This window comes from Nicotiana tabacum, chromosome 11 (genome assembly GCF_000715075.1).
Source record: "Nicotiana tabacum cultivar K326 chromosome 11, ASM71507v2, whole genome shotgun sequence".
NCBI lineage: Eukaryota > Viridiplantae > Streptophyta > Magnoliopsida > Solanales > Solanaceae > Nicotiana > Nicotiana tabacum.
This window is the reverse complement of record NC_134090.1, coordinates 150,681,262-150,703,482: the sequence shown is the minus strand read 5'-3', so window position 1 is coordinate 150,703,482 and position 22,221 is coordinate 150,681,262. Positions and strand designations below refer to the sequence as shown.

Here is a 22,221-nt window from a genome sequence, read left to right as displayed (position 1 = left end):
GATGTGATGTTTACTCGTGCTAATATTAGCTATGCTCACAAGGAATTTGGATATAAGCCTAATACAGACCATTTATGTATATCGGGTAGGAATGAAAAATCCAACTTGACTACAGAAGCCTACAAATCCACTTGATAAACTTGTGTAAGAATCAGATAGAGTAAATAACTGTACATTGGGTTTTATTGGCAAAAACAAAAGGGAAAACAAGTTGCAAAAGAATAAAAAAGCCAAATTAGTTTTTTAGTCCAAAATAGGCGGCTTTCACGGCATTAAGAAAAAAAAAAAAAAAAAAACTTCAATTCCGTATATTAATTATTAGCACTTCCTTAGCATATGCTTCCACTCTCTCTCCATTTCATGTGAGAGATATTTACATAATCACATCTTCAGCTTCTGCTTCTCCATATATTCTCTATAAATTCTGTATTTTTACACACATAATTTATACTGATAATAATGGCAATGGAAGGAGGAGCACAATCTGACTACAATTCGTCTACTGAAGGTCTGCAGGAGCACTCTTCGTCGCCTCGCAAATCTCTTTCTCCTCCTCCTTCTTCAGGTTTCGGATCTGCTCTATGCTGTTTATTTGCTGTCAAATTTTATTAATAATGCTGATTAGATTCTGATTTTGCACATTGTTGACTATTTTCGACTGAAACTGTGTGAACTTGCAACATGAGCAAGTTCCTTTAGATTTTTATGGAGAATTTGCGCTTTTAGTCCCTTAAATATGGACAAGTTTTGATTCTGATGCTTGTGATATCTGGTTAAGCACATTTGACCTTCAATCAATTGAAATGTGCATTTTTTATTCTTCTGATAATGGATCTTCACAAATTTAACAATTAGTAACTGTTAAATTAATTAAAAACGTACATTTTAATAAATTCAAGCTAATATATGCACAATGAAATGAATTTAACGAATTTCTTTGTAAAGGGACCAAAACCACATTTTAACAAATTCAAGGTAATATATGCACAGTGAAATATCACAAGGACCAAAATGAGAATTTTCCAATAACTGAGGGATCAAAAGCGCAATGATCCCTCCTTTTTTAAAAAACAAAGGTGGCTGCTTTATGTTAAATGAGAAAGAAATTAGAAGCAATGCGTGAGGTAGTTAGCACATTCGATTTAACCTAACTAAGTTAAGATAGAGGAAACATAAAATGTATAAGGTAGAAATATTTTGGGATTGACATTTAGATTATAGACTAACCATAGTGCACTCAAGGGTGTGGCATTGTGTACATTGAAGTGGGTGCAAGCTTTGGAATAAGGAATTTCTTCTCATTTGCCTAAGCTTAGTGGTTAGAGTTACCCGGTACCTGTGCTGGTGGGAGGTAGTAGCTACCCGGTGGAATAGTCGAGGTGCGCGCAAGTCCGGTGGTGTGTGCAAGCTGGTCAAGATATCACTGTCATAAAAAAATATTATCCGACTACCCATAGTGATACAAAAGAGTTCCAAAATAAATATAAAAGATTGAATGAGTCATATCAGGATGAGTTTCTTCTTTCTCCTAAGCCACGTTTTAAAAAAAATATAGGAACATTCAGAGAACAATCCAATAGAAGTTGGCTGCCTCAAGACATTGTTGAAAAGTTGTATCAATGTTCTATTGGATTCTAAGCAAAACAATTCTTCCTAAAGGTGTGCATACCGTCCAATTGCTGCGTAAGTGTTAGGAGAAAGATCTTCACTTTGGAACATAGATGGAATAACACGGATGCGGGGATATGATACATTTGTCTTGAACATCCATATCCTCAGTTTGCACTTCAGTATCATAAAAAAATATTATGTGTAGCAGTTAGGACCAAAGGTAACATGGTCATGCAAAGTATCTTGAGTAAGTAGAACCTGATCAGATACAAATGGACTAGGTAATCAAATTCTTTCACGCAGTATTGCTGCCAAAGTTGACTGAATAGGCAGAAGTGCCTGCTCGACGTTTGTGCATACATTCATTGCTGGACAATATGCTTTATAGGAGGGCTAATGTTCTTCTCTTCAATTTCCAGAGGTTGCTATTTTGCAATAGCTTGTACAATATATTTTGGGATAATTTGATGTTGAGCATGCTTGACATAGGACACATTGGTGTTGTCCTGTATCTATTCTGAAGGTGTTGAGTATCCCTTTTATTTTTGAAGTGAACCCTAAGGTCCAATCTCCACCTCGATTTCTAAAAATACCTCCTAAGCCACAAGTTGCATTATTCCTATTGAAGGCTCCATCAATATTTAGCTTGTACCAATGTAACCCAAAAAAAAAAGGATCATTTAGAAATTTAGGGAGTTAAATAAGAAAAGATGTCAGTCTTTCAATTTTAGAATTACAAAAGATGATGCAAAAAACAGATTTTTTTGCCTTCAATTTCGATAAAGTAAATTCAAAATGAGTGTTTTGGGCTTCAAGCCAAACACCCCATAAGGATAATTGAAGCTTGCAAGTTTGTGGACAGTTTATGAGTTTAATGATGGGATGTTTGGTTCAACCATGATAAGTACTTCCCTGCATACAGTACATATCTGCATAGTTTTGTTACATTCTCAATATTCTGTTCGTGAGGTGGACCCTTTAGAATGAGACTAGTAACCTTGGTATTTACTGGACTGAAGTCTGAGCTTTCAACCAGATGTCTTGGTGCTTCTTTCATTTCTGTGCAGTGTGCCTGTTTGTTGTCTTGAGACGAAAACAGTTTTGGCTACTTAGTTACATTAATTAACTTGAGAAGCATTTCTTGGTAGATTTGATTTTTGTTTTTTAGTTTCTGTTGGAAGGAAGCCTTAACTTCTATAAAAGATATTATGATAACTTTTTGGAAGGGCATGACCTCTCCTATTTCTTGAGATAAAGGCTCATTTTCCATTTTTCATCTGCAGATTTAGCTGAGAGCTGCAATCCTGGTTACATGGTGTTTCTGATTAAAAAAGGCACACTATGTGACAAAGATTTGATCCTTGTCACACAGTGTATCTCATTGAGCTTCATTGCATTTTGATATTTTACATGGAGCCTTGACATTCTACATATGTGCCGCTATTAATGCTGTCGTTATTAATTTCCGAAGAGTAATATTATCTTTCAAACACATTACATTACGGATTGGAGGAGAAGTTTTTGCTTGCGGAAATACTAAACAAAAAAGTTGCTTGATCTCGAAAGCCTGTGTCGCATCTAGTTGTTTAGCAGAGCTGCATTGTTACCATTATCAACTATATACCCATGGGAATAGAACTATCTTTTGATGCGGCAATGCACCTTGGTGATGCTTCTCTTACTATTCCTCCCCTCTCTTGATAAGTCAGACTAGTGTTGTGTGGCAAAAGGAGGCGACAAGGAGGTTCAAGTATATACAAAAGCTACAAGTTAAGCAGCCTAGTAGGTTCAGTAACATCATTGCTAATAATAATTTTCTAGTCCTCCTAGTCATTCTCTTTTATGCCAAGTGTTTTACCTTAATAGCAGCAATTTCATTAAGATCAAAGGAACCATGTCAGACAGTGAATGGGCGTAATTTTTTGTAGGCAATTCCAATATTACATCCATTTTGTGGCGAGAAGAAATGTGTTTAACAGGCTGAGATTTACCCATTAAAAGAATTATCTTTCCGCTACATTGTTTTTCCTCATATTCAGATTCGGTCGTTACAGAATTATATTTTGCATACACTCTTAACTATTTGTCAAATGCTGTCTGATTATTTTCTGATTGACTTGATTTCCTGCATTGTGATGATAGTATGTGCTTAATGGGCTGTAGTGAGAGATCATGTATCTTATCTGTTTTGTACCTAAAACGAGAATGTGTCTTTTTTGCTGCTTTTGAGAGGTAAGAATACGTTCTAACTCTCTTTCAGTTACTAGGAGTTATGCCTGTAAAGATGCTTGGTATCATTACACTAGTAATGTGTATACAATTTCATTTTACATTTTATTATTTTGAGCATCAAGTTCTTTTCATGTTTACAGTAATTTGCTCAAACTATTTAATTGATTATGCCACAGATTCTCGTTCCCTTCTTACTTAATGCTGATGTTTCTCCCTTGTGTTTGTGTTATTTCCAGACCATGAGGAGAATACAATATCTGTCAAGTTCCTTCTATCAAATGCTGAGGCTGGTTCAGTTATTGGAAAGGGTGGCTCAACAATCAGTGACTTTCAATCTCGTTCTGGGGCAAGAATTCAGTTGTCACGCAACAATGAATTTTTCCCTGGTACCACAGATAGAATTGTAATGGTATCTGGGCCTGTTGAAGATGTACTCAAGGCAGTTGATTTTATTCTTAATAAACTGCTATGTGAGGTAATATCATGTTTTAAATCCCATTCGCTGTACTGTTATTGACAGATTGATTGAAACAACTATCTTCTTCCAATTCAGTCTCATGTTGAAGATGGTGGTAATGTTGACCCGCGATCAAAAGTTAGACTAGTTGTGCCCAACAGCTCTTGTGGTGGAATTATTGGGAAGGGAGGAGCTATGATAAAGTATGAATTTTCCTCATTTTTTGTCCTATAAGCATTTTTCTTGCCCCCTCCCCCAAAATACGTTGCTCCTGAAAATGCATGCAGGTTTCATAGTCTTATAATTCATTTAACATAACTAGCTCTTCCACCGAGCAAAGATTTACTGATCTGGAGATGCTTGATTTGCTTTTGATAATGATAATAATCAATCTGCATTTGCAGTTTTATAAAGTATGCCGTGGCATAGCGTTGCGCTGGAATGAATTAGCTGACTTTACCTTGACAAGAAAGATATTCCCATTTTCACTTTAAGTAAAGTTTGATCAACTGCGTGGGCCATGCAAGCCATCCTAGTTTATCACCCCTTTAAAACAAATTGTCTGTTCCATTAGAAGCTGTGGTTCAATTCTTCTTGTTGATTTGGCTGGGTTCCTTGTCCCATGTGAATATTTGAACTTAGTCACTTTTAAACTTAGTCTGCATGGCTGAAATCTCTGGGATAATGTGTTGCTATCCCATTCCAGACCAGATGTCTTTAATGTGTAACATGGGAGTGTGTTTTGAATAAATGCTTGAAGTTGTCCGTTATTTTATGTTATGCTTACGACTTTCTCTTGTGTAAAGTATGGGAAGGTTCCTATTTACCACTGATTTTCAAAGACCTAGGACATCGAGGGCCTACAAGAAAAGTTAGGATAATAACCATACAGTTCATCTGCAAATTGAGGGAATATTATATAGTGTTATCAAAGGCGAAAAGCAAAAAGAAGTGCTGAAGTTATTTGGAGCTTTAAGCGAAAAACGTAAACACAGGGTGAGTTATATGAACAGAAGAAATTTAAGGGAAAGATAAAAATATATATATATAGTTCAAGAATGATAGCTATAAAGTGAAACAACAGTATATGGGCAGATGAATTGGAAAAAAGTTAGAATTTGGTGAAGAAAAGGTGAAATATATATTGTTTAGTGTCGTTCTATTCAAGACAAAACCAAGTAATGAGGTTCGTGCCTTAGCGTTTTGATCCTGCACTGAAGTGATATGTAAGCGACGCGAAATGCATATCCTATTTTGCATTAGCTTTAGGGCTTCTGAAGCGTGCCTTAGACAGCACTGGCTATTTTAGTTAATGAAGTTGTAACCATAGTGTGAAAGAGCATGAACTTCATCTGCGACCAAAACTATATAAAGGAAACATGTTTTCCTTTTTTTTTTTTTTGGAGAAAGGTAGCAGAACAGGTTTTACTATTTTCTAAGTACAACTTTGAGATGCAGAATAAAGATGGCCGACGCAATCATCAAATTAGTGTTAACATAGATGGTTTTCTTTTCCAGGGCATTTATTGAAGACTCTCATGCTGGCATAAAAATATCTTCTCAGGATGACAATTTTCCAGGACTGCATGATAGGTTAGTAATAGTGTCTGGAACTCTTGGGGAGCAGATGCGGGCTATTGAATTGATTCTACATAAGTTGGCGGAAGACTCTCATTATATACAGAACATGAATGCTCCGTTTCCTTATGCAGGTATTGTTCAAATTTAGTTAAATTGTAATACTTCCATTTAAGTGATAGCTCAGGAGGAATAGGATCTGCTCCCCTGTGTTAATCATTATCTGTGCTTGTGCAATTCTTTTGGTAGCGCTTTCTACAGTACATAGGGCATGAAAATGAATATTGGAGGGAAGACCGTACTAGTTTCTTGTTTGTGTACTTTTCTACTACAGTAATGGCCATCTCTTTTATAATGTTTTCCAAACTATTAGGTGTTTTATTTAGGACATCATTGTAGTAGCTGATGCAGCATCTAAAAGTTGTTTTTAATGTCATATTCTGATTACGAATTCTACTTTTACTTCCGCCTATTTTCTTAGCAGTTTATGTTGGAATGAACTATGGACCACGAAATGGAGTTGGAGGGAGATTTCCAAATAACAGATATCAGAACAACGTCCAGTCTAATTCTGTGAGGACACAATTATTTTGGCCCTAATGCTTTTGACTGGATTTGCAACCCGTTTTTGCGTGAAGTCAACTTATTCTTTTTCTTTGTATTGGCTTTGAAGCTGATAATGGAAATGTTCTTATCATGTTTCTGGATAAGATTCTACTTTTTATTTTTAAAATTTTTAAATCTGTCAGATTTGATATCAGTTTTGACCTGCACTATGGTGGTTTTGCAGGAAGATAGGAACAATTCTGTCACTATTGGTGTTGCTGATGAGCATATTGGTTTAGTTCTTGGCCGGAACGGAAGGAGTATAATGGAGATCAGTCAGGTGCATAAAGAAGTTGCAATCTTTTCCTGTCCTACATGTTCTAATTAAGTATCTGGTGTCTTTGCAGCAAAGTGGAGCTAGAATAAAGATATCAGATAGGGGTGATTTCATTTCAGGTACTTCAGACAGGTAAGATTTCCTCGATTTGTTTGTGTGTTTGCATGTTGATATATGGCGTATATAGATAGCACACAAATGTTTTAAAAAACTTCCGGACTTTTGCAGGAAGGTAACTATTACAGGATCTCAAAGAGCGATCAGTATGGCCGAGTCCATGATATCTCAGAAAGTAGCTAGAGTTTCTGAGAGGTAACATGATGGATTTCTATTTCTAGATATTTTGTTTATTATTTTCTTAATGGATAACTGGAATTTCATGTGGTGATTTTGGAACTATGCTGACAATTATACAGTGATGAGTTTGTGAAAGGCTGATCCATGGCAGAAGAGAAGTTTCACTGAGAGCCTTGAAACAAAAGCTTACGGCAATAAAACTATTGCAATTGATTCAATTGACTGAATATATGACCATTCTATACTGTTTGTAATTTTTCAGTAGGTAACATTGAGGTGAGGTGAGGTGAGGCTTCTTGGGTCGGTTCGATACATTCTTTTTATTCCTTTATCATGTCTTGTAGAAATGGTCATATTCATCAATATCAAACATCTATTTCAGCTTATGCCAATTAGCAACAACATATGTAACAATTATATATACTTTCTCAGGCTACAGTCTGCAGTTATAATTAGCCTGAGAATCAATTGAGTAGGAAAATCTTTTTTTTTGGGCTAATAAATTGGGAACATCATAACATGCTGTCTTCAGCTCAAGTAATCTAAGCTCCAGAATTACACTTCCATGCCATGACTAGTTACTGCATTCATATTAGTAAATTGGATTTTTTTTGAAAAATATCATTTAGTACTAAAACAACAACAACAACAAACCTAGTATAATCCCACGAGTGGAGTTTGGGGAGGGTAATGTGTACGCAGACTTCACCTGTTTCGGAGCCAACAATAAAAATTATAGTTAAGAGAGTTGCAAGGAAAATAACATTCCGCTCGCAAGTGAATTTTCTTGAAAAATGACTCGTGTTATACCAAACATATCTAAAGGAAAAATATACTATATTATTACCCAAAGCCAGAAAATTATGGTATTGAACATGCAAATATAACACGTACACTGAAAAACTCATTAGACGCACGCATGCAAAGTTCACCAACCACATAAATAAGGTAAGTGAAACCATGCATTTTATTTCACCAACTTCTAAAACCATATGCAAAGATAGAATTATGTTTAAATTAATGAACTTCATCTTATATACTTCAAGGTTCATCGCCTCCAGATCCTGATCCATAGCCAGAGCCACTACCATAGCCTGAACCATTGCCACTGCTGCCACCACCTCCTCCTCCACCGCCGCCGCCGCCGCCACCACCTCCTCCTCCTCTTCCACCACCGCTTCCATAACCGGAACCACTACCACTACCTGAACCATATCCTGAACCATTTCCTGAGCTACTGCCACCACCACCGCCACCGCCTTGGCCACCTCCGCCTCCGCCTCCACCACCCCTTCCTATTCCTCCACCCGATCCATACCCTGAGCCATATCCAGAGCCACTACCCCTTCCCGAGTTTGCTCCACCGCCACCACCACCACCGCCTCCTCCGCCACCTCCACCACCTCCGCCACTTCCAAACACTCCATCAGCCTCACCATATCCAGAGCCTTCCCCAGAGCCATACCCTGAACCATAACCTGAACCTGCACCCAAGGCTGACCCTCCACCACCACCACCTCCTCCTCCACCTCCGCCACCTCCACCGCCTCCTCTTGCGCCATAAAATCTTGCAGCAAAAGCAAGATCAACAAAGAGCAATATCAATAATGCTGCTCCTATAATTTTGGAATACCCCATTCTAAACTTCCAAATGCAGTCTATATTATCAAGTACAATAATAAGTACTTGTGTTAATGCAATATTTCTAAGCTAAGGAAAGTGTCACTTGACAAGAGAGGAAATACTTATGATCGTGAATGACAAGTTTAAGGTAGTCTTCCTATTTATAGGCACTCTGAAATCTAACTTTTTTCAGTTGCATGGTTTTTCTAGTAGCTTCTTAAATATTTTATTGGAAGAGGAAAATATAAACGTGTTTATTTGAGATAGTGGTGTTAGACAGGGTGGGGTGGAGGGGTGGTGTAGCTCCTCTCTCAACAATTAAAAGAATACAAACTCTTCATTCTCCCTTCAACAATCACTTTTGACGAAGCAACAATATATGTCGACTTTGACAACAACTGAGAGTTTGTACTTTGATGATAAACTATCATAATTGCTAAGTTTTTAAAGAGTTGCGTGCCGAACTTTGTCGCTATTAATTGATATATGTGAAAATATTAGTACCCGTCGCGCTCAAATCCTGGGTCCGCTCGGGTGTTAGTAGGGTTGGTGGCTTGTATTACTTATTATAAATATAACCTTATTATAGTGGTGGCCTTCATCTTACTTCATGCAAAATTATAATATTAGAGATAAGTACAGTTTGCTCCCACTTTCTACTTAGGATAATGGGGCCAAGGAGATTCAGATACATTCCCACTCTGTCATTCTGTCCTCACTTGACTACAAATTTTAGTGACTTCAATACGCAGGGATTAATATTATTGTGTTAGGTACATGTTATACGAGATCATATTAATATTGAAATGTTTCTCTTAATTGTAAATGGGCTTTAAAAATATTTTGGAATGTAACTTGCTAATGTCGGGAATTTGCATCTATACCCGTTTTTAGGTCACATTTGAACTTATACCCGCTTTGCAATTTTTTTTTACAAAGGGTCCTACTTTTCGCATAAACTTCAGACATATGGGCCTAAAGTAGCAAAGACAATCACGCAAATTTCAGCATTCTAGTAGACGTGCCTGAAGTTGTTTGTAATTGCTGAACTTGAGCATTCTACTAGCTGAAATTTTGTTCTCTATTTGCTGAACATCAGCATGTTTTAGCTGAAGTTTTTGCCTGAAGTAACAAAGACAATCACGCAAACTTCAGCATTCTAGTAGACGGGCCTGAAGTAGCAAAAATTGCTGAACCAAGTGTTGGCTGAAGTTTATGTTTGTAATTGCTGAACTTAAGCATCCTACTAGCTGAAATTTTGTTCTCTATTTGCTGAACTTCAGCATGTTTTAGCTGAAGTTTTGTTCTATATTTGCTGAACTTCAGCATGTTTTAGCTGAAGCTTTGTTATGTTTGTGATGAACTTAAGGGCTGAAATTTATTTTGCATTGAAGATTGAATTTCTCATCTTTCTACTGATACAGTTTATAAAAATCCTTGTGATCTTTCTGGTTGGATACAAAGCATGTTATTTAAGCTCAACAACACTTCAGTTCCCTCTAATTTCGACATGATTAGTAGTATTGGAGAAAAAGATTTATGTGTATCGCCATATGGTGGTGCATCTTCCAGTAGTATATATTGCTATCAATGAGCAAAACAAAATTATTTCCGATGACGATTTGAGATGCAACAACAAGGCCAGTTGTACTTGTAGATTCATAAGAAACTGGTGTTCGCCTTGTGCACACATTAATGGCGTGTGCTGAAGCAATAAATCTTAAATCAATAATACTTACGTAGAGTCTCATGTATTTGAGAGAGAAAAGAAGAAGAAGAAGAGGAAAAGAAAGGAGGAAGAAAGGAGCGCACAAGTAGCAGGAAGAAGAAGGCGCCTGAAGTTGTAAAAATTAGGGTATAGATTAAATAATTTTAAAAATATAGGTATAGGTTAAATGAGGGCGACCAAATAGGGCGTCCTGTGCAATTTTACAGCTAATATCTTTCTTCATAGTTTACCTGAAGATTTTCATTTGTTTGCAATTGGGGGAAATATTTAGAACCTTGACAAAAATAGACACATCAGAAGTTCCATATAAGTTGCACTTCTCAGTGCAATTCCTGTCTAATTCACTAAAATTTTATGTATCGATTCTTGAACTCCTGTCAAGCTAAGGTAGGATATATTCATATGGGATTTTCTCAGATTTTACAAATCTTATACATGTTCCTTCTATTTCTCCAGTAGAGCTCTTCATCGCAATGCCTATTGTGTTGGCTTTTCAAAATGGAGACAAAATAAAATATCCATAATAAAAGGCGTTTAAGGTCCGTTCTTGATTCAACTCACTTCCATTACTATTATGTTATGAGGTCAATTTAAAAAAGCAACTAGAAAAATGGAAATAAGATGAAGTTTTGTTAATAGTGCTCCTACTTTGTTTGCAACAACCAATCAATGATGTCTTTGACTATATGAATTTATTCTCTATATACATTCGGCTCTTTTAAGTGTAAAAATATCTCTTCAATTATGATAGCAGTGGCGAAGACAAGAGTTTCCTCAAGGATGTTCATAAATTCCCGACAAAGAGTATTTAATATATGTTATGAACCTCTAAAATCTGATATTTTATCTATATACGCAATGTAATTTTTCGATAAAGAGTGGTGAATTGAGCACCCTAATTAACCAAAGTGTAGCTTCGGTAGTATGATAGACTAAAAGTAGCCTTGCCAAAGGTGCGTCCATGGTCCAATATGAAAAGGGAAAGATTCTTCTAAAGTTGATTGAATAACAAGAAAGGGTTACTAGAAGTTGTTCACATATGCTGACTTTTGATTGGATAGGTTTGGACATGGAATTTTGGGAAGCCCTAAGAACTAATGAAGACCACAAATAGCCACTAACTCACCTACCCTAACTTCCTTTTCAAACCATTTAGTGGGAGTGGAGAAATGGAGGTTTCTGCCTCTTTCTTGGACAAATGTCTGCTTTTCTTTCTTTGCTTTGTGGTGGCCATATGCCACAGCACGCTTTGCTTTCTCTTTGAAACTCAATCATAGCACCTTAGCACCCACTTGAAGCTTATGAGTCCACAAGTTATTATAGACCATCTTAGTTACTGAACTCGTAATCACTACTAAAAATTCGACAAAAACCGATCAAGAACCGGCCAAAAACCGACCAAAATTGATCGTTTTTTTAAAATATTTTATTTTTTAATTTTTTTTATGGAACCGACCAACTTTGCTCAGTTTTCTTTGGCGCAAAAATGCGAGAAACTATTTTTGAGTCCCGCAAAATTTATTTTTCAAGAAACCGACCAATTTTGGTCGGTTTTTGCAATTAAAATAAATAAAAATTAATATTAAAAAAACCGACCAACTTTGGTCAGTAACTTCGGCCGGTCATTTTAAAAAACCGACCAACTTTGGTTGGTTATTTTCATGCGAAAATACAATTAAAGAGTATAAATAAATAAAAAGACAATCTTAAAACAAAATGCACCAATGGTCTAGTGATAGAATAGTATCCTGCTACAGTACACATCCCGGTTCGATTCCTAGATGGTGAATCTTTTGATTACATGATTAAAATACCGACCAACTTTGGTCGATTTTTTTTTGCAATATTTTTTTTGAATTTAATTGTTGGTCGGTAATTTCCGACCAACTTTGATCGATATATTAAAACGATCATTAAAATACCGTCCAAGCGTATTTGGCTGCGTTTTGGTTGGTAATTGGCCATAACCGATCAAAGTTGGTCGGTTTTTTTGGTCGTTATTTACCGAGTTTCTAGTAGTGAATTAACTTGTAAGCAAAAGCTATTGATCAATATGGCCATTAGGTATAATACCTAATACCCTAGCTCCGCCCTTGAAATTAATAGTTTTATGCCTCTTTCCCCGTTCTAAAGTAAGGTACATGATGTCCCTGAGTCCCAACCGTTGTGTACGTATCTTAATTGTTTTGATTGATACTTGCTGCCTCCCGTCAATACTGATATTAGGCAATTTTAATTTTCTCACCAAGGGTCCAATCTTGCAATGCTCTTTAAAAATCGTCCTCTGACATTTCAGACGTACTATTTGCTTACTTATTTCTTACTTTTCTATCTTATTTTATATGACAATGTTTGTTTAAATACAAACTTTAAAAGTTTATTTTAACTTACGTAGTATATTAGTCGCACAAGACAAGTGTTATAGTAATACAATCCAAGGCATAAAACACAAGCCAAAGCAAATGCCTCACCTACCACTGTATTAACTCCTTCATATATAGTTTGCCTGAAATAGGAAATTCCAAAATTTTCATTTCACGTCAGTAGTTTAGGATAATATTATTGTCAAATGGTCAAACTTCTCGAGATATCTCAAATAAAAATAATGTCATTTATATTTGGAAGGATTGAGCATTACAAAGGAAAACTAAGCTCCCACCCTTCTAGGAAGGTTAAGTTCGGTAGGTCTATAGTCTATGTTGCTTGGACTCTCCAAAAATATTGTCGTAATTGTATTGTATCCTTCAAAAATTATGTATTTTTGAAGAACCTAACATACACCCGACAACATCTTTGAAGAGTTCGAGCAATGCTCTATCTTATTCTTACAGTTTTTTTCTTCTTTCTCTCTTTGTGCTATAGACTTCTTAATCATATATCGTTGTAAGTCATTAGCAATATTACAAAGTCCATCACGATTCTGCATCTTATAATTAACGTCCAACGAATAGGTGATGTTATAAGTGCTAATTAAGGAGGTGAATTCGTTGGTCAAATTAGGAACTCTTAGTCCACTTTCTTAGTGCTCACTTTGGAATGTGAATCGTGTCTAAAATTCTTTGCACTAGGAAATGGACACTATAGGTAAAGCAAGTCAATTTACTTCAACAGAATCAAATTTGAAATTTATCTAAACCTAAAGAGTTTTTACACTATTGATATATATATTTACCACCTCTTACAACATGTTCTTTTACTTTATTTCTTTGTCTCATCGAATTAGACTTGTTAATAGATTGTTACCGTTATTATTGGTTACTTTATAAAGATGTTTTACATTGTCAATGCACAAACGTTAAACTAATTTATGCGCTTCAGACTTTATCACCTTTATCGTTAGATGCTTACTATAAGCTTTCATTCCCTGAAATTTTGTATTCACTCAGATCTGCAGTTTTAGAAGTTTGTCCAAGATATGCTCGGCTTCGAATCTGAGGTTGAGGTCTAGCCTCTCTTTTCAGTGGAAATCTCGTCGGATCATCTGAAGCATGAACAAAATCGCCTTTATTCTGAAGGCCTACCGAGTTCCATTTTAACACAAATAATTTATGGGAAATACTCATATCCAACGATGATGCAAAATTTTTCTACATTATGTGGTCATGACCTTAAAAAGGGTGAATAATCAGTTGAAATCGATCCGGTTACACTTAACATGTGATAACTTTCTCATACTAGCCAATTAATAAAACTTAAATTCTATTGACAGAAACTGTTCTGCTCTAACAATCTTGATTGATGTTAAAAACATGTTTAACTCATATCAACTGCATTGTAGGTGGGTGGTTTTGTGATGAATACTACACGCAACAGAATTTACTTGTTAACTTTCTTTTCCAAGAGTTCCATGACAATATGACATCATTTAGTAACTAATAAGATGGTCTTTTAAGTAGCTCATGTAGCTGCAAAAAACCAAAGAAACAGCGAAGTATAGCAGGTAATAACATGGAACAGAAACAACATGAAAATCAACAACGAATTACACGGCGAAGATCTGAAATAAAGACATTGGTTCTATGTAAAATCACAGTATTTGACTGCTGTAAAAGAGTACTTGCAGCTTCCAAGCTACACCGTGAAGTCTGCCATGCAACACTTAATTTAGTAATGTTCGACCACATAACTAAAATATAGGTATATCATGTATAATGATGCAACTTTAGCCAACATCAAGATAACCTACCAAGAATTTCATAAGTAAAAACTAGCTTGAGCCCGGTTTGATTAAGCTTCTTATATTTTTGAAGCCTTAAGTGGCACGAATTAAGGTCCCAATTTTGAAGCTCATGGAAAGAATAAGGACCCAAGAGAACAGATAATAGAACCAGCACCAGGATGCCGCCGAAATTGTCTTCCCAGGAAGAATACTAACTACTGATTCCAAGCTAGCGGAGCTATCAGCATGCTGTGATAAGCCAAAAGATAGGAGAATGTTGTAATTCCCATGCTTGCCCACCAACCCATCTGTTCCATTCCCACTCATAGTTATGTTCCTTATTTGAATATAACCAGCAGTGACATGGATTGAACTGGATGCTTCTGAGGAAGAATTCATACGGAAAGCTGCATCTTTTGAAGGGAACTCTGAAGCAAATGCAGGAGGAGCAGGAATACCCCCCAACATGCAGCTTGCCTGCTTCATAAATGGATACTTATAATCTGCAACATCGAAAATAAGTAAAAAAGTGTTACCTTGAGAAAAGAATTGTGGTCGTTAACTGAAATTCGCATTAAGTAAATCTTCAAAGGCCAAAGAGTAACATATTCTGAAGTAAATTATCAGTGTAGAACACTTATCACTACCTGATCCAAATTTAGATGGTTCCAATTTCGAGGATGATGCAACATTGGTCTTCTGATCGGCAGGCTCTTCACTGGGTGCAACAGGTTGTTCAGCTACCTTGCCAATATTCTGTCATGAAAAGTACTAAGCTAAGCTTCAAGAAGACCAGAACAAAACAATTACATGAAATGGAGCTAGTAAGTAATGTTACCTTGTCAGCCAGAGATGCTAAGTCAGAAACATGATCATCACCTCCAGTCATCATCGGTGGATTGAAACCCATATTCTGGAAGTCATCGTCTGCATCAAAGAATGTAAGGTACTCCTCAAGCATGTCAAAACTTGACGTATCAATGGGTCTTGATAGATCACTAGCTTCAAGGAATGCTCCATCATTGGATTGAAGGGTATCAGTTGCAGTTTCAATTGGTTCATTAAGCAAGTAATCCACATCTTCAGAGTTCACATTCTTGCTTGGTTCACTCATGAATTCATGCTTGACTGGATTTGCATTCGCATTCTCTTCAATTGCAGGATCAAATGATTCCTGCTCGTCTGGTGGCTGAAGCCATTTTTCTGTATCTTCAAAGGAGTTACTTGTTCCCCCACTGTTGCTAGCATTTTCCTCGCAATAGCGGTTGAAAGGAGGTGGAGCACCATCCACAGGTGTGTCAGTCCCAAGAATCTGGTGCAACAGAAACATGCACCAAAATGAGAAGATACGTATAACCTCTATCCAACGTAGATAGCAAGTTTATCTAAATATAATTTTGTGTGAAACAGGAAACGAGCTGCTATCCTCGTTTTCTTTTATTTGGATGTACATAACATGATGACTCAAGATATAGCATCCAAAAGTTTCATCAACTCAGAGTTCTAACCCAACTTCATACAAAACTTTTCCTGTAGAAATCAGAAAAAAGATCCTACTAACAAGCTCAAGAGGCGGCAAGGCTAAAGATATTCAGACTAATCACAGAAAGTGTATGCCATTCTTGCAACTTCACTGAACCTACAACCCATTTCACATGCACTAACAATTTAAGAACTATAACACTGCAGGCCCATCCAAAAAAAAAAAGGGAAACACTAGCTACTTCAGTTGAAACTCATCCCTATCATCTCTCCACCTTAGTTGCCACTACTTCGCTTCAAATGAAAGGAGCGCACAAAAGAAATGAAAGCACTTGTGTAGCTTTTGGAAAACCCTCTGCTCTTAAAAGAGCTTATAACACAACCCACAACCAGCTAATAAGATAACTCCACAACAATACTAAGGAAATTACTTAGGTAGTAGCATGTCCAATCTCCTACTGACTAGTAATATCTTTGCGTACAGGAATTGATTGCTCATAGGCCATAGCTTTAAAAGATGTTAAATCACTAGCACATGGAAATTCACAGAAGTAGGCTCATCAAGCACATAAACAGAAAATGCACTCAAATTCATTTCACTCCCAAAGTCAAACTCATCAACAGAAAAGGCAGAAAGAAAGTTGAATTGGCATTGATAAATTCCCCATCTAATTATGTTTTGGTGTAAGACACCATAAGAGAGTAATATAAGGTTGATTATCATGTTAATTGAGAATAAGAGATCTGCAATTGTTTCTCAGATTAGCATACTACTACACTACTACGTTACAGCTATCCCTCAAAACCTTGAAGGCAAAAGTATGTATTTGATCATTCGCTTGTCCCAACAAGAATAATACAAATACCACACTTCAGCTTCGAAACAAGGGCCTTTGCACCTTGTCAAATCTAGAATATAAAGAAATTGCAATCCCCAAATGAAGGCTCTTCTTTGAGTTAGACGTGACTCATAGGTGATAGTTGCACACTAGTCTGTATTTCAAAACATTTTATTCATGAAAAGCAATGTCATTATTAAAACCAGGCATCGCAAAACTGCCCCCAGGGATTTGGTCAAGTGGTAAGAGTGCAACACATGATATGTGGGCTAGGCGCACGTCACGGGTTCGAACCCGGCCACAGACAAAAGCCTAGTATTTAAGTTGAGAGGGGTAGAGGGGCGGCTCCCATATCCAAGTTTCGAGGAAAGTTAACATTTCTTGCATGTTAGACTTGAATGCAAAATATACATCATAAATGGATATACCTGCTCAAGGTCATGTCCATCTAAATAGATGTCATCTCCAAATTCAACTTCATCAACAGCCTCCTCCTTGGGAACAATTTCTAATTCATCATCCTCCCATTCCTCCTCAACAAAAGGTGCCCCATACTTTTCCCCATTCTTTGGCCCTGCACCACTCTTCTGGAAGATTCTACATAACACGAATGCATCCTTTGCACCAAAAAGCGGAGGAAGAACATAAGAGAAGGGAAAAAAGTAAATATAAATTACAAAATAATAAGCATCATCTTGCTCAAGAATGTAAGCCAGCTCGCAAAAATCAGGAAGCAAGGGGTGGGGGTTTGATGGAGGGAGAAAATTATCTCCTTCTAGCTTCCTGATAGAAAACAGAGTTCACTATTTATCTTCAATCTCCCTCCATTTCCCTGCAGCACCAGGTTTAGGAGAGGGGTTGAGAGACACAGGAAGCATTGAATTGAACAAGCACAACCACAGGTTCATATGATCTCACCTGAGCAATTCCAGCTTTATCCAACTCCTCATCAATTAGTTTGTACTCATGCATAACCCAATTAGTCCTCTGACCTTTTGGAGCCCGACCACTATGATAAACTAGGGTCTTCTTCATCCCGACAACCTTAGACTTATGATGGACAGCCCTGTCCTTTCCAGTTGTCTTCCAGTAGCCTCGTTTCGTCGCCCGATTGGTCTTTGCTCCATTACCATGCTTCTTATCAAGCATGCTAAAAAAGTACCATTCCAGATCTCTTGTTTTCAGCCTTGACATACCTAAGACACCGATAACATTATGCTAAGCTTAATCTAGAGCTCATGAATATATAAAGACAAATTCAGTGAAAGCATAATCAGATGTTTTATAAATGAATCCACAACGGTTTACAAGGTTGTGATTTATAACTCTGTACAATAAGATTGGAGAACTATGGTCCAACATGCCATATATACAAAAGAGTGTTGTGAACATATTTTTGAAGGATAAAATGACCCGAAATGCTATAAAAATAAAAAGAGAAAAAAGATAAGAATATACTCTAGATACTCAGCTAAAAAATTAATAGGTTAATTTTTACCAGACAAACCGAAAATACTTATGTAAATATTAGTCCTTTGGCTCATAATCCACGTTCATACTGTACATATTATACATCATTGATCAACGTAGATGCATAAAGGTAGGTGCTGCTGACAAAACATAGGCATAGACACGACTGAGCACTCTGAATAGAAATTTGAATCACAAGTCAATCTCCTAACTTTCAATTGAACATTAAAAATTCGAGTAGGAAGCGGAACAAGTCTCAAAATCTGGAAAACTAAATGAAACCAAACCTATTTTGCTAGGAGGCAAATAAGACGGGTCAGAACTAATTTGGTGATCTTCTGAAGGAACAGCTCCCACACCAGTTTAAAAATGCTTATCATGCGAACTAACAGTTCTATGTTAGTTGAGACGTGAAGCTGAGTGAAGAACTATAGGCCTTCAAGCTATAAACAGAAAGTGTAAAGAGAGAAGAACTACCAAAAATTCTGGGAGATGAAATCTTGTTCATTTAAGACGGAAATTTACCACTCAAGAAATCAATCCTCAATCCCAAATTAGTTGAATTTGCCTATATTCCTCTACATCCATTCCCTATTCGGTGTCTAGAGAATTTATTACTCCCTCTATCCCTATTCGGCGTCTAGACTTTTGAGAGACTTTTGATGCAGTGATATATATAGAAGTAATTTAACTTTAAATATTCCATTCTATCATTATTGATAAGACTTTATAGCCATACAAATGTCTATGACATGTTTTATACCACAGACTCTCAAAAGTCTTTCTTTCTTTTTTAAACTCCGTGTCCCATCAAAAGAATTGCGCTTATATGGCACACTTTTCTTTGTAGGATGTGTCAAGAGGAATGACACTTTTCTATATCTAGGAACAATTTCGCTTTAAACTTCTCATTCAACCCAAAATGAAATGATTTATAACTACAAAGATATCTATGACATGATTTACACCACATGTTTCATAAGTCTTTCTTTTTAAAACTCCGCGCCTAGTCAAACAATGTCATATAAAATGACACGGAGGAAGTATATCAAGTCAAAGGCGAAGCTAGATCATTAGCTACGTGTTAGAACAAACGCAATAACTTTGCTTATACATGGTATTAGTATTAGAAAATTCATTAAATATGTATAAATACTTAATTGTGAACCCAGTAACTTTTTGCTTAGACACTGTATTTGTATTAGAAAATCCATTAAATATGTATAAATACTTAATTGTGAACCCAGTAAATAATGAGTTATACACAGCGAATAAATTCATCTTGTGTGATTTCATAGATCTGTCAATAATACTAATTCACCATGAACAAGTAAACACTAAGAATTTGCGGCAAATATTTAGCAAATGAAAACATGAAGGAAAAAAAGAAGGTTCTAGAAAGAAGGAAGGTTTTTTTTTACCAGGAAGGTCCCATGGTTCAACTTTGTAGATATCGATCTCCGATATTGCATCAAATCTCAAGGGTTTCCCAATAATCTTTCGCCGGAGATAGTACCGCACCAATTCCTCATCCGTCGGGTGAAATCTGAACCCCGGCGCCAACAAATTCTTCGACCGCCTTGATTCCATCAACCGCCGATTAAAAAAAAAAGATCAAAATTTGTCAGTAACAAACTGTTCAGTTTATTATATAGTGGAGATGCGTCCAAATTTATTTAAGGTTTAAAGAGAGAGGAAATTGAAAAGAATTAAGAAGATGAAGAGATGGCATTGGTTGAGCTGTTGTAATTGGATATTAGAAAGGTTGGTAAAGTATAATTTCGAATGACTTTATAGAATTGGTGCGGGTCACGCTACTGCGACGTATAATACTTAACGCTTTGACACGTTTTGATGGACTACACCAATAAAATATCAATGACACAACCAGCCAATTTTTTTTTTTTTGACTTTTTATATATATATATATATATATATATATATATATATATATATATATATATATATATATATATATATATATATATATATATATATATATATATATATATATATATATATATATATATATATATATATATATATATATATATATATATATATATTAAAGCAAGAAATTTATCATATATAATTGACATTATGGTTAAGCCAACTGACAAGCTAATAAATGTCAATAATATATGGTAACTTTATTCTATATTTGATTAGATAATTTTGAATTTATAGATAAAGTTCTAAAATTCAAATTTAAATTAAAAAAAAGTTGTTTCTTTTTTCTTCTTGAAGAATATTTATTTGAAGAGTCAATTTGCATAAATGGACATCAAACAAATAACAAAATTTTGGCTATACAATTGATCATTAATTTCAATTTAGCACATTCAAGGAATTGAAGAGTATAAACTGAAACCCCTTCATTGAGTTGTAGTCAAGCCAATATTGCAAGGGTATAATATTTTTTTCGTTGAAGAATATTAGTTTTGAATCATTAGATTATGTGAAAGGTTTTTTTTTTTCAAACTCAACAAGAGATAAATTGATTTCTAATTGATAGTTTCTATAGCGACTTTTAAGTGTAACAAAGAGTATATATAAAGAAAAAATTGGTATGACGTGAAATATTTTTTTTAAAATATAAACAAATTATTTCGAAAAAACTCTTTACTTTTTGTTAATTCAAAGATAATAAAAAGATAAGATATTTTTGAACATTAGTAGAGAGTTCTAAAATTATTATAATAGAAGTTATATAATGGATAACCTCAAAAATCGGAAATCTTATGGAATATTTACATAATATCCGGTCATATTTATTGTTTACTTTTTATAGATAATATAAATAGATGATATACCGACAACACACGATTATACACATATTATATATGGATTATATATAAATTACACAATATTCAATTTTTTAATTTAAGTGGTTAGGTGAACACCTATTTAGGCTGATTAGATAAAGCCAAAAGAAAAATATGAAATAATTTCAACCAAAGACTAAAAATATAATTAAAGTTCATATGTAGACAATTTTTATTAAAACTCATCCTTTTATGGTGAAATAAATCAATTTTTTGTAGCAAAAGAAATATTGACACTAAAAATAAGATAAAAGAAAATATATATTGAAAAATTGTTAGTAAAATCTAAAAACGAGAAATAAAAGATGACAACAAATTTCTTCTTATGTTTCATCTTTGTTGAGTATAAAAATTTTGAAAGTTAATCTCATCGATTTCAATTTTTTTTCCAACTCAAATACATAGATTACAAGATAATAAGGATATCTTAGAATATTTTTTTTTAATTTACATTATGTGTCGTTTTTAAAACATCACTATTACTAACAAACTGATATGATATTCGAATTTGAATTAGAATTAGAATGCAATTTGAGTAGTTTGCATTGAGGTTAAGCCAAGTATGGTGTCGAAAAATAAACTACTTGACAATTTTAAGACAATATATGCAATGTTTTATACTAATAATCAACTAATTTAACATTTAGTGATTCAAAGAACAAATTTTTTGTATATATAGGGTATTAAAAATTCAAATTACGGGGCTAGAGATATCGATAAACTTAAAGTGGAGTCATACTGAAATAAATCCGGTCAAAGAATCATTTAAATTTTTAGATAGCCGATTAAAGTAAATTTTAAATTAAGGATAATATCTTCACTTGCATCATTATAAAGATAATCATTATTATAATATATATAAAGTTTTAGAAATTACAATTTCAAAATAGAAATATTTTTTGAAAGATAAAATCATACCAAATAAGAGTTCAAGTCGTAGTATAAGAGTCACGTCGTAATCAAAAAATCGTTTATATTGTGTCAACCTTTGTGCTTTGCCATAAATATAAGTTATTATTTCACTTTGTGGCTATTT

At 35.1% G+C, this 22,221-nt stretch overlaps 2 protein-coding genes across 3 annotated transcripts; one reads left to right on the top strand and one right to left on the bottom strand.

The window, feature by feature from the left end:
- The first annotated feature begins 334 nt into the window (after positions 1-334).
- On the top strand, positions 335-7,442 carry LOC107790382 (protein BTR1). Of its 2 annotated transcripts, none has more exons than XM_016612302.2 (9): positions 335-565; positions 4,080-4,318; positions 4,397-4,503; positions 5,819-6,012; positions 6,360-6,451; positions 6,669-6,764; positions 6,832-6,893; positions 6,990-7,073; positions 7,178-7,442. In XM_016612302.2, exons 1-9 carry the CDS (start codon positions 460-462, stop codon positions 7,197-7,199), a joined length of 1,002 nt encoding a protein of 333 aa, XP_016467788.1. In that variant the 5' UTR covers positions 335-459; the 3' UTR covers positions 7,200-7,442. The 2 variants fall into 2 exon arrangements, with proteins under 2 accessions (XP_016467788.1, XP_016467789.1); XM_016612303.2 differs by having other exon boundaries at positions 336-565; positions 6,363-6,451.
- Positions 7,443-14,406: 6,964 nt separating this feature from the next.
- LOC107790381 (NAC domain-containing protein 78) lies at positions 14,407-20,127 on the bottom strand. The gene is made up of 6 exons (XM_016612301.2): positions 19,782-20,127; positions 17,809-18,086; positions 17,319-17,507; positions 15,408-15,881; positions 15,217-15,325; positions 14,407-15,072 (listed from the first exon to the last, which is right to left on the bottom strand). Exons 1-6 carry the CDS (start codon positions 19,948-19,950, stop codon positions 14,663-14,665), a joined length of 1,629 nt encoding a protein of 542 aa, XP_016467787.2. The 5' UTR covers positions 19,951-20,127; the 3' UTR covers positions 14,407-14,662.
- Between the last annotated feature and the right edge of the window lie 2,094 nt (positions 20,128-22,221).

Coding starts and splice junctions, on each gene's coding strand:
- LOC107790381 (XM_016612301.2), bottom strand. CDS start 19,950: ATGGAATCAAGGCGGTCGAAGAATTTGTTGGCGCCGGGGTTCAGATTT. Junction 18,087..19,781: donor TGAACCATGGGACCTTCCTG/GTAAAAAAAAAC, acceptor TCGGTGTCTTAG/GTATGTCAAGGCTGAAAACA. Junction 15,882..17,318: donor ATGGACATGACCTTGAGCAG/GTATATCCATTT, acceptor CTGTTGCACCAG/ATTCTTGGGACTGACACACC.
- LOC107790382 (XM_016612302.2), top strand. CDS start 460: ATGGCAATGGAAGGAGGAGCACAATCTGACTACAATTCGTCTACTGAA. Junction 4,319..4,396: donor TTAATAAACTGCTATGTGAG/GTAATATCATGT, acceptor CTTCCAATTCAG/TCTCATGTTGAAGATGGTGG. Junction 6,013..6,359: donor TGCTCCGTTTCCTTATGCAG/GTATTGTTCAAA, acceptor CTATTTTCTTAG/CAGTTTATGTTGGAATGAAC.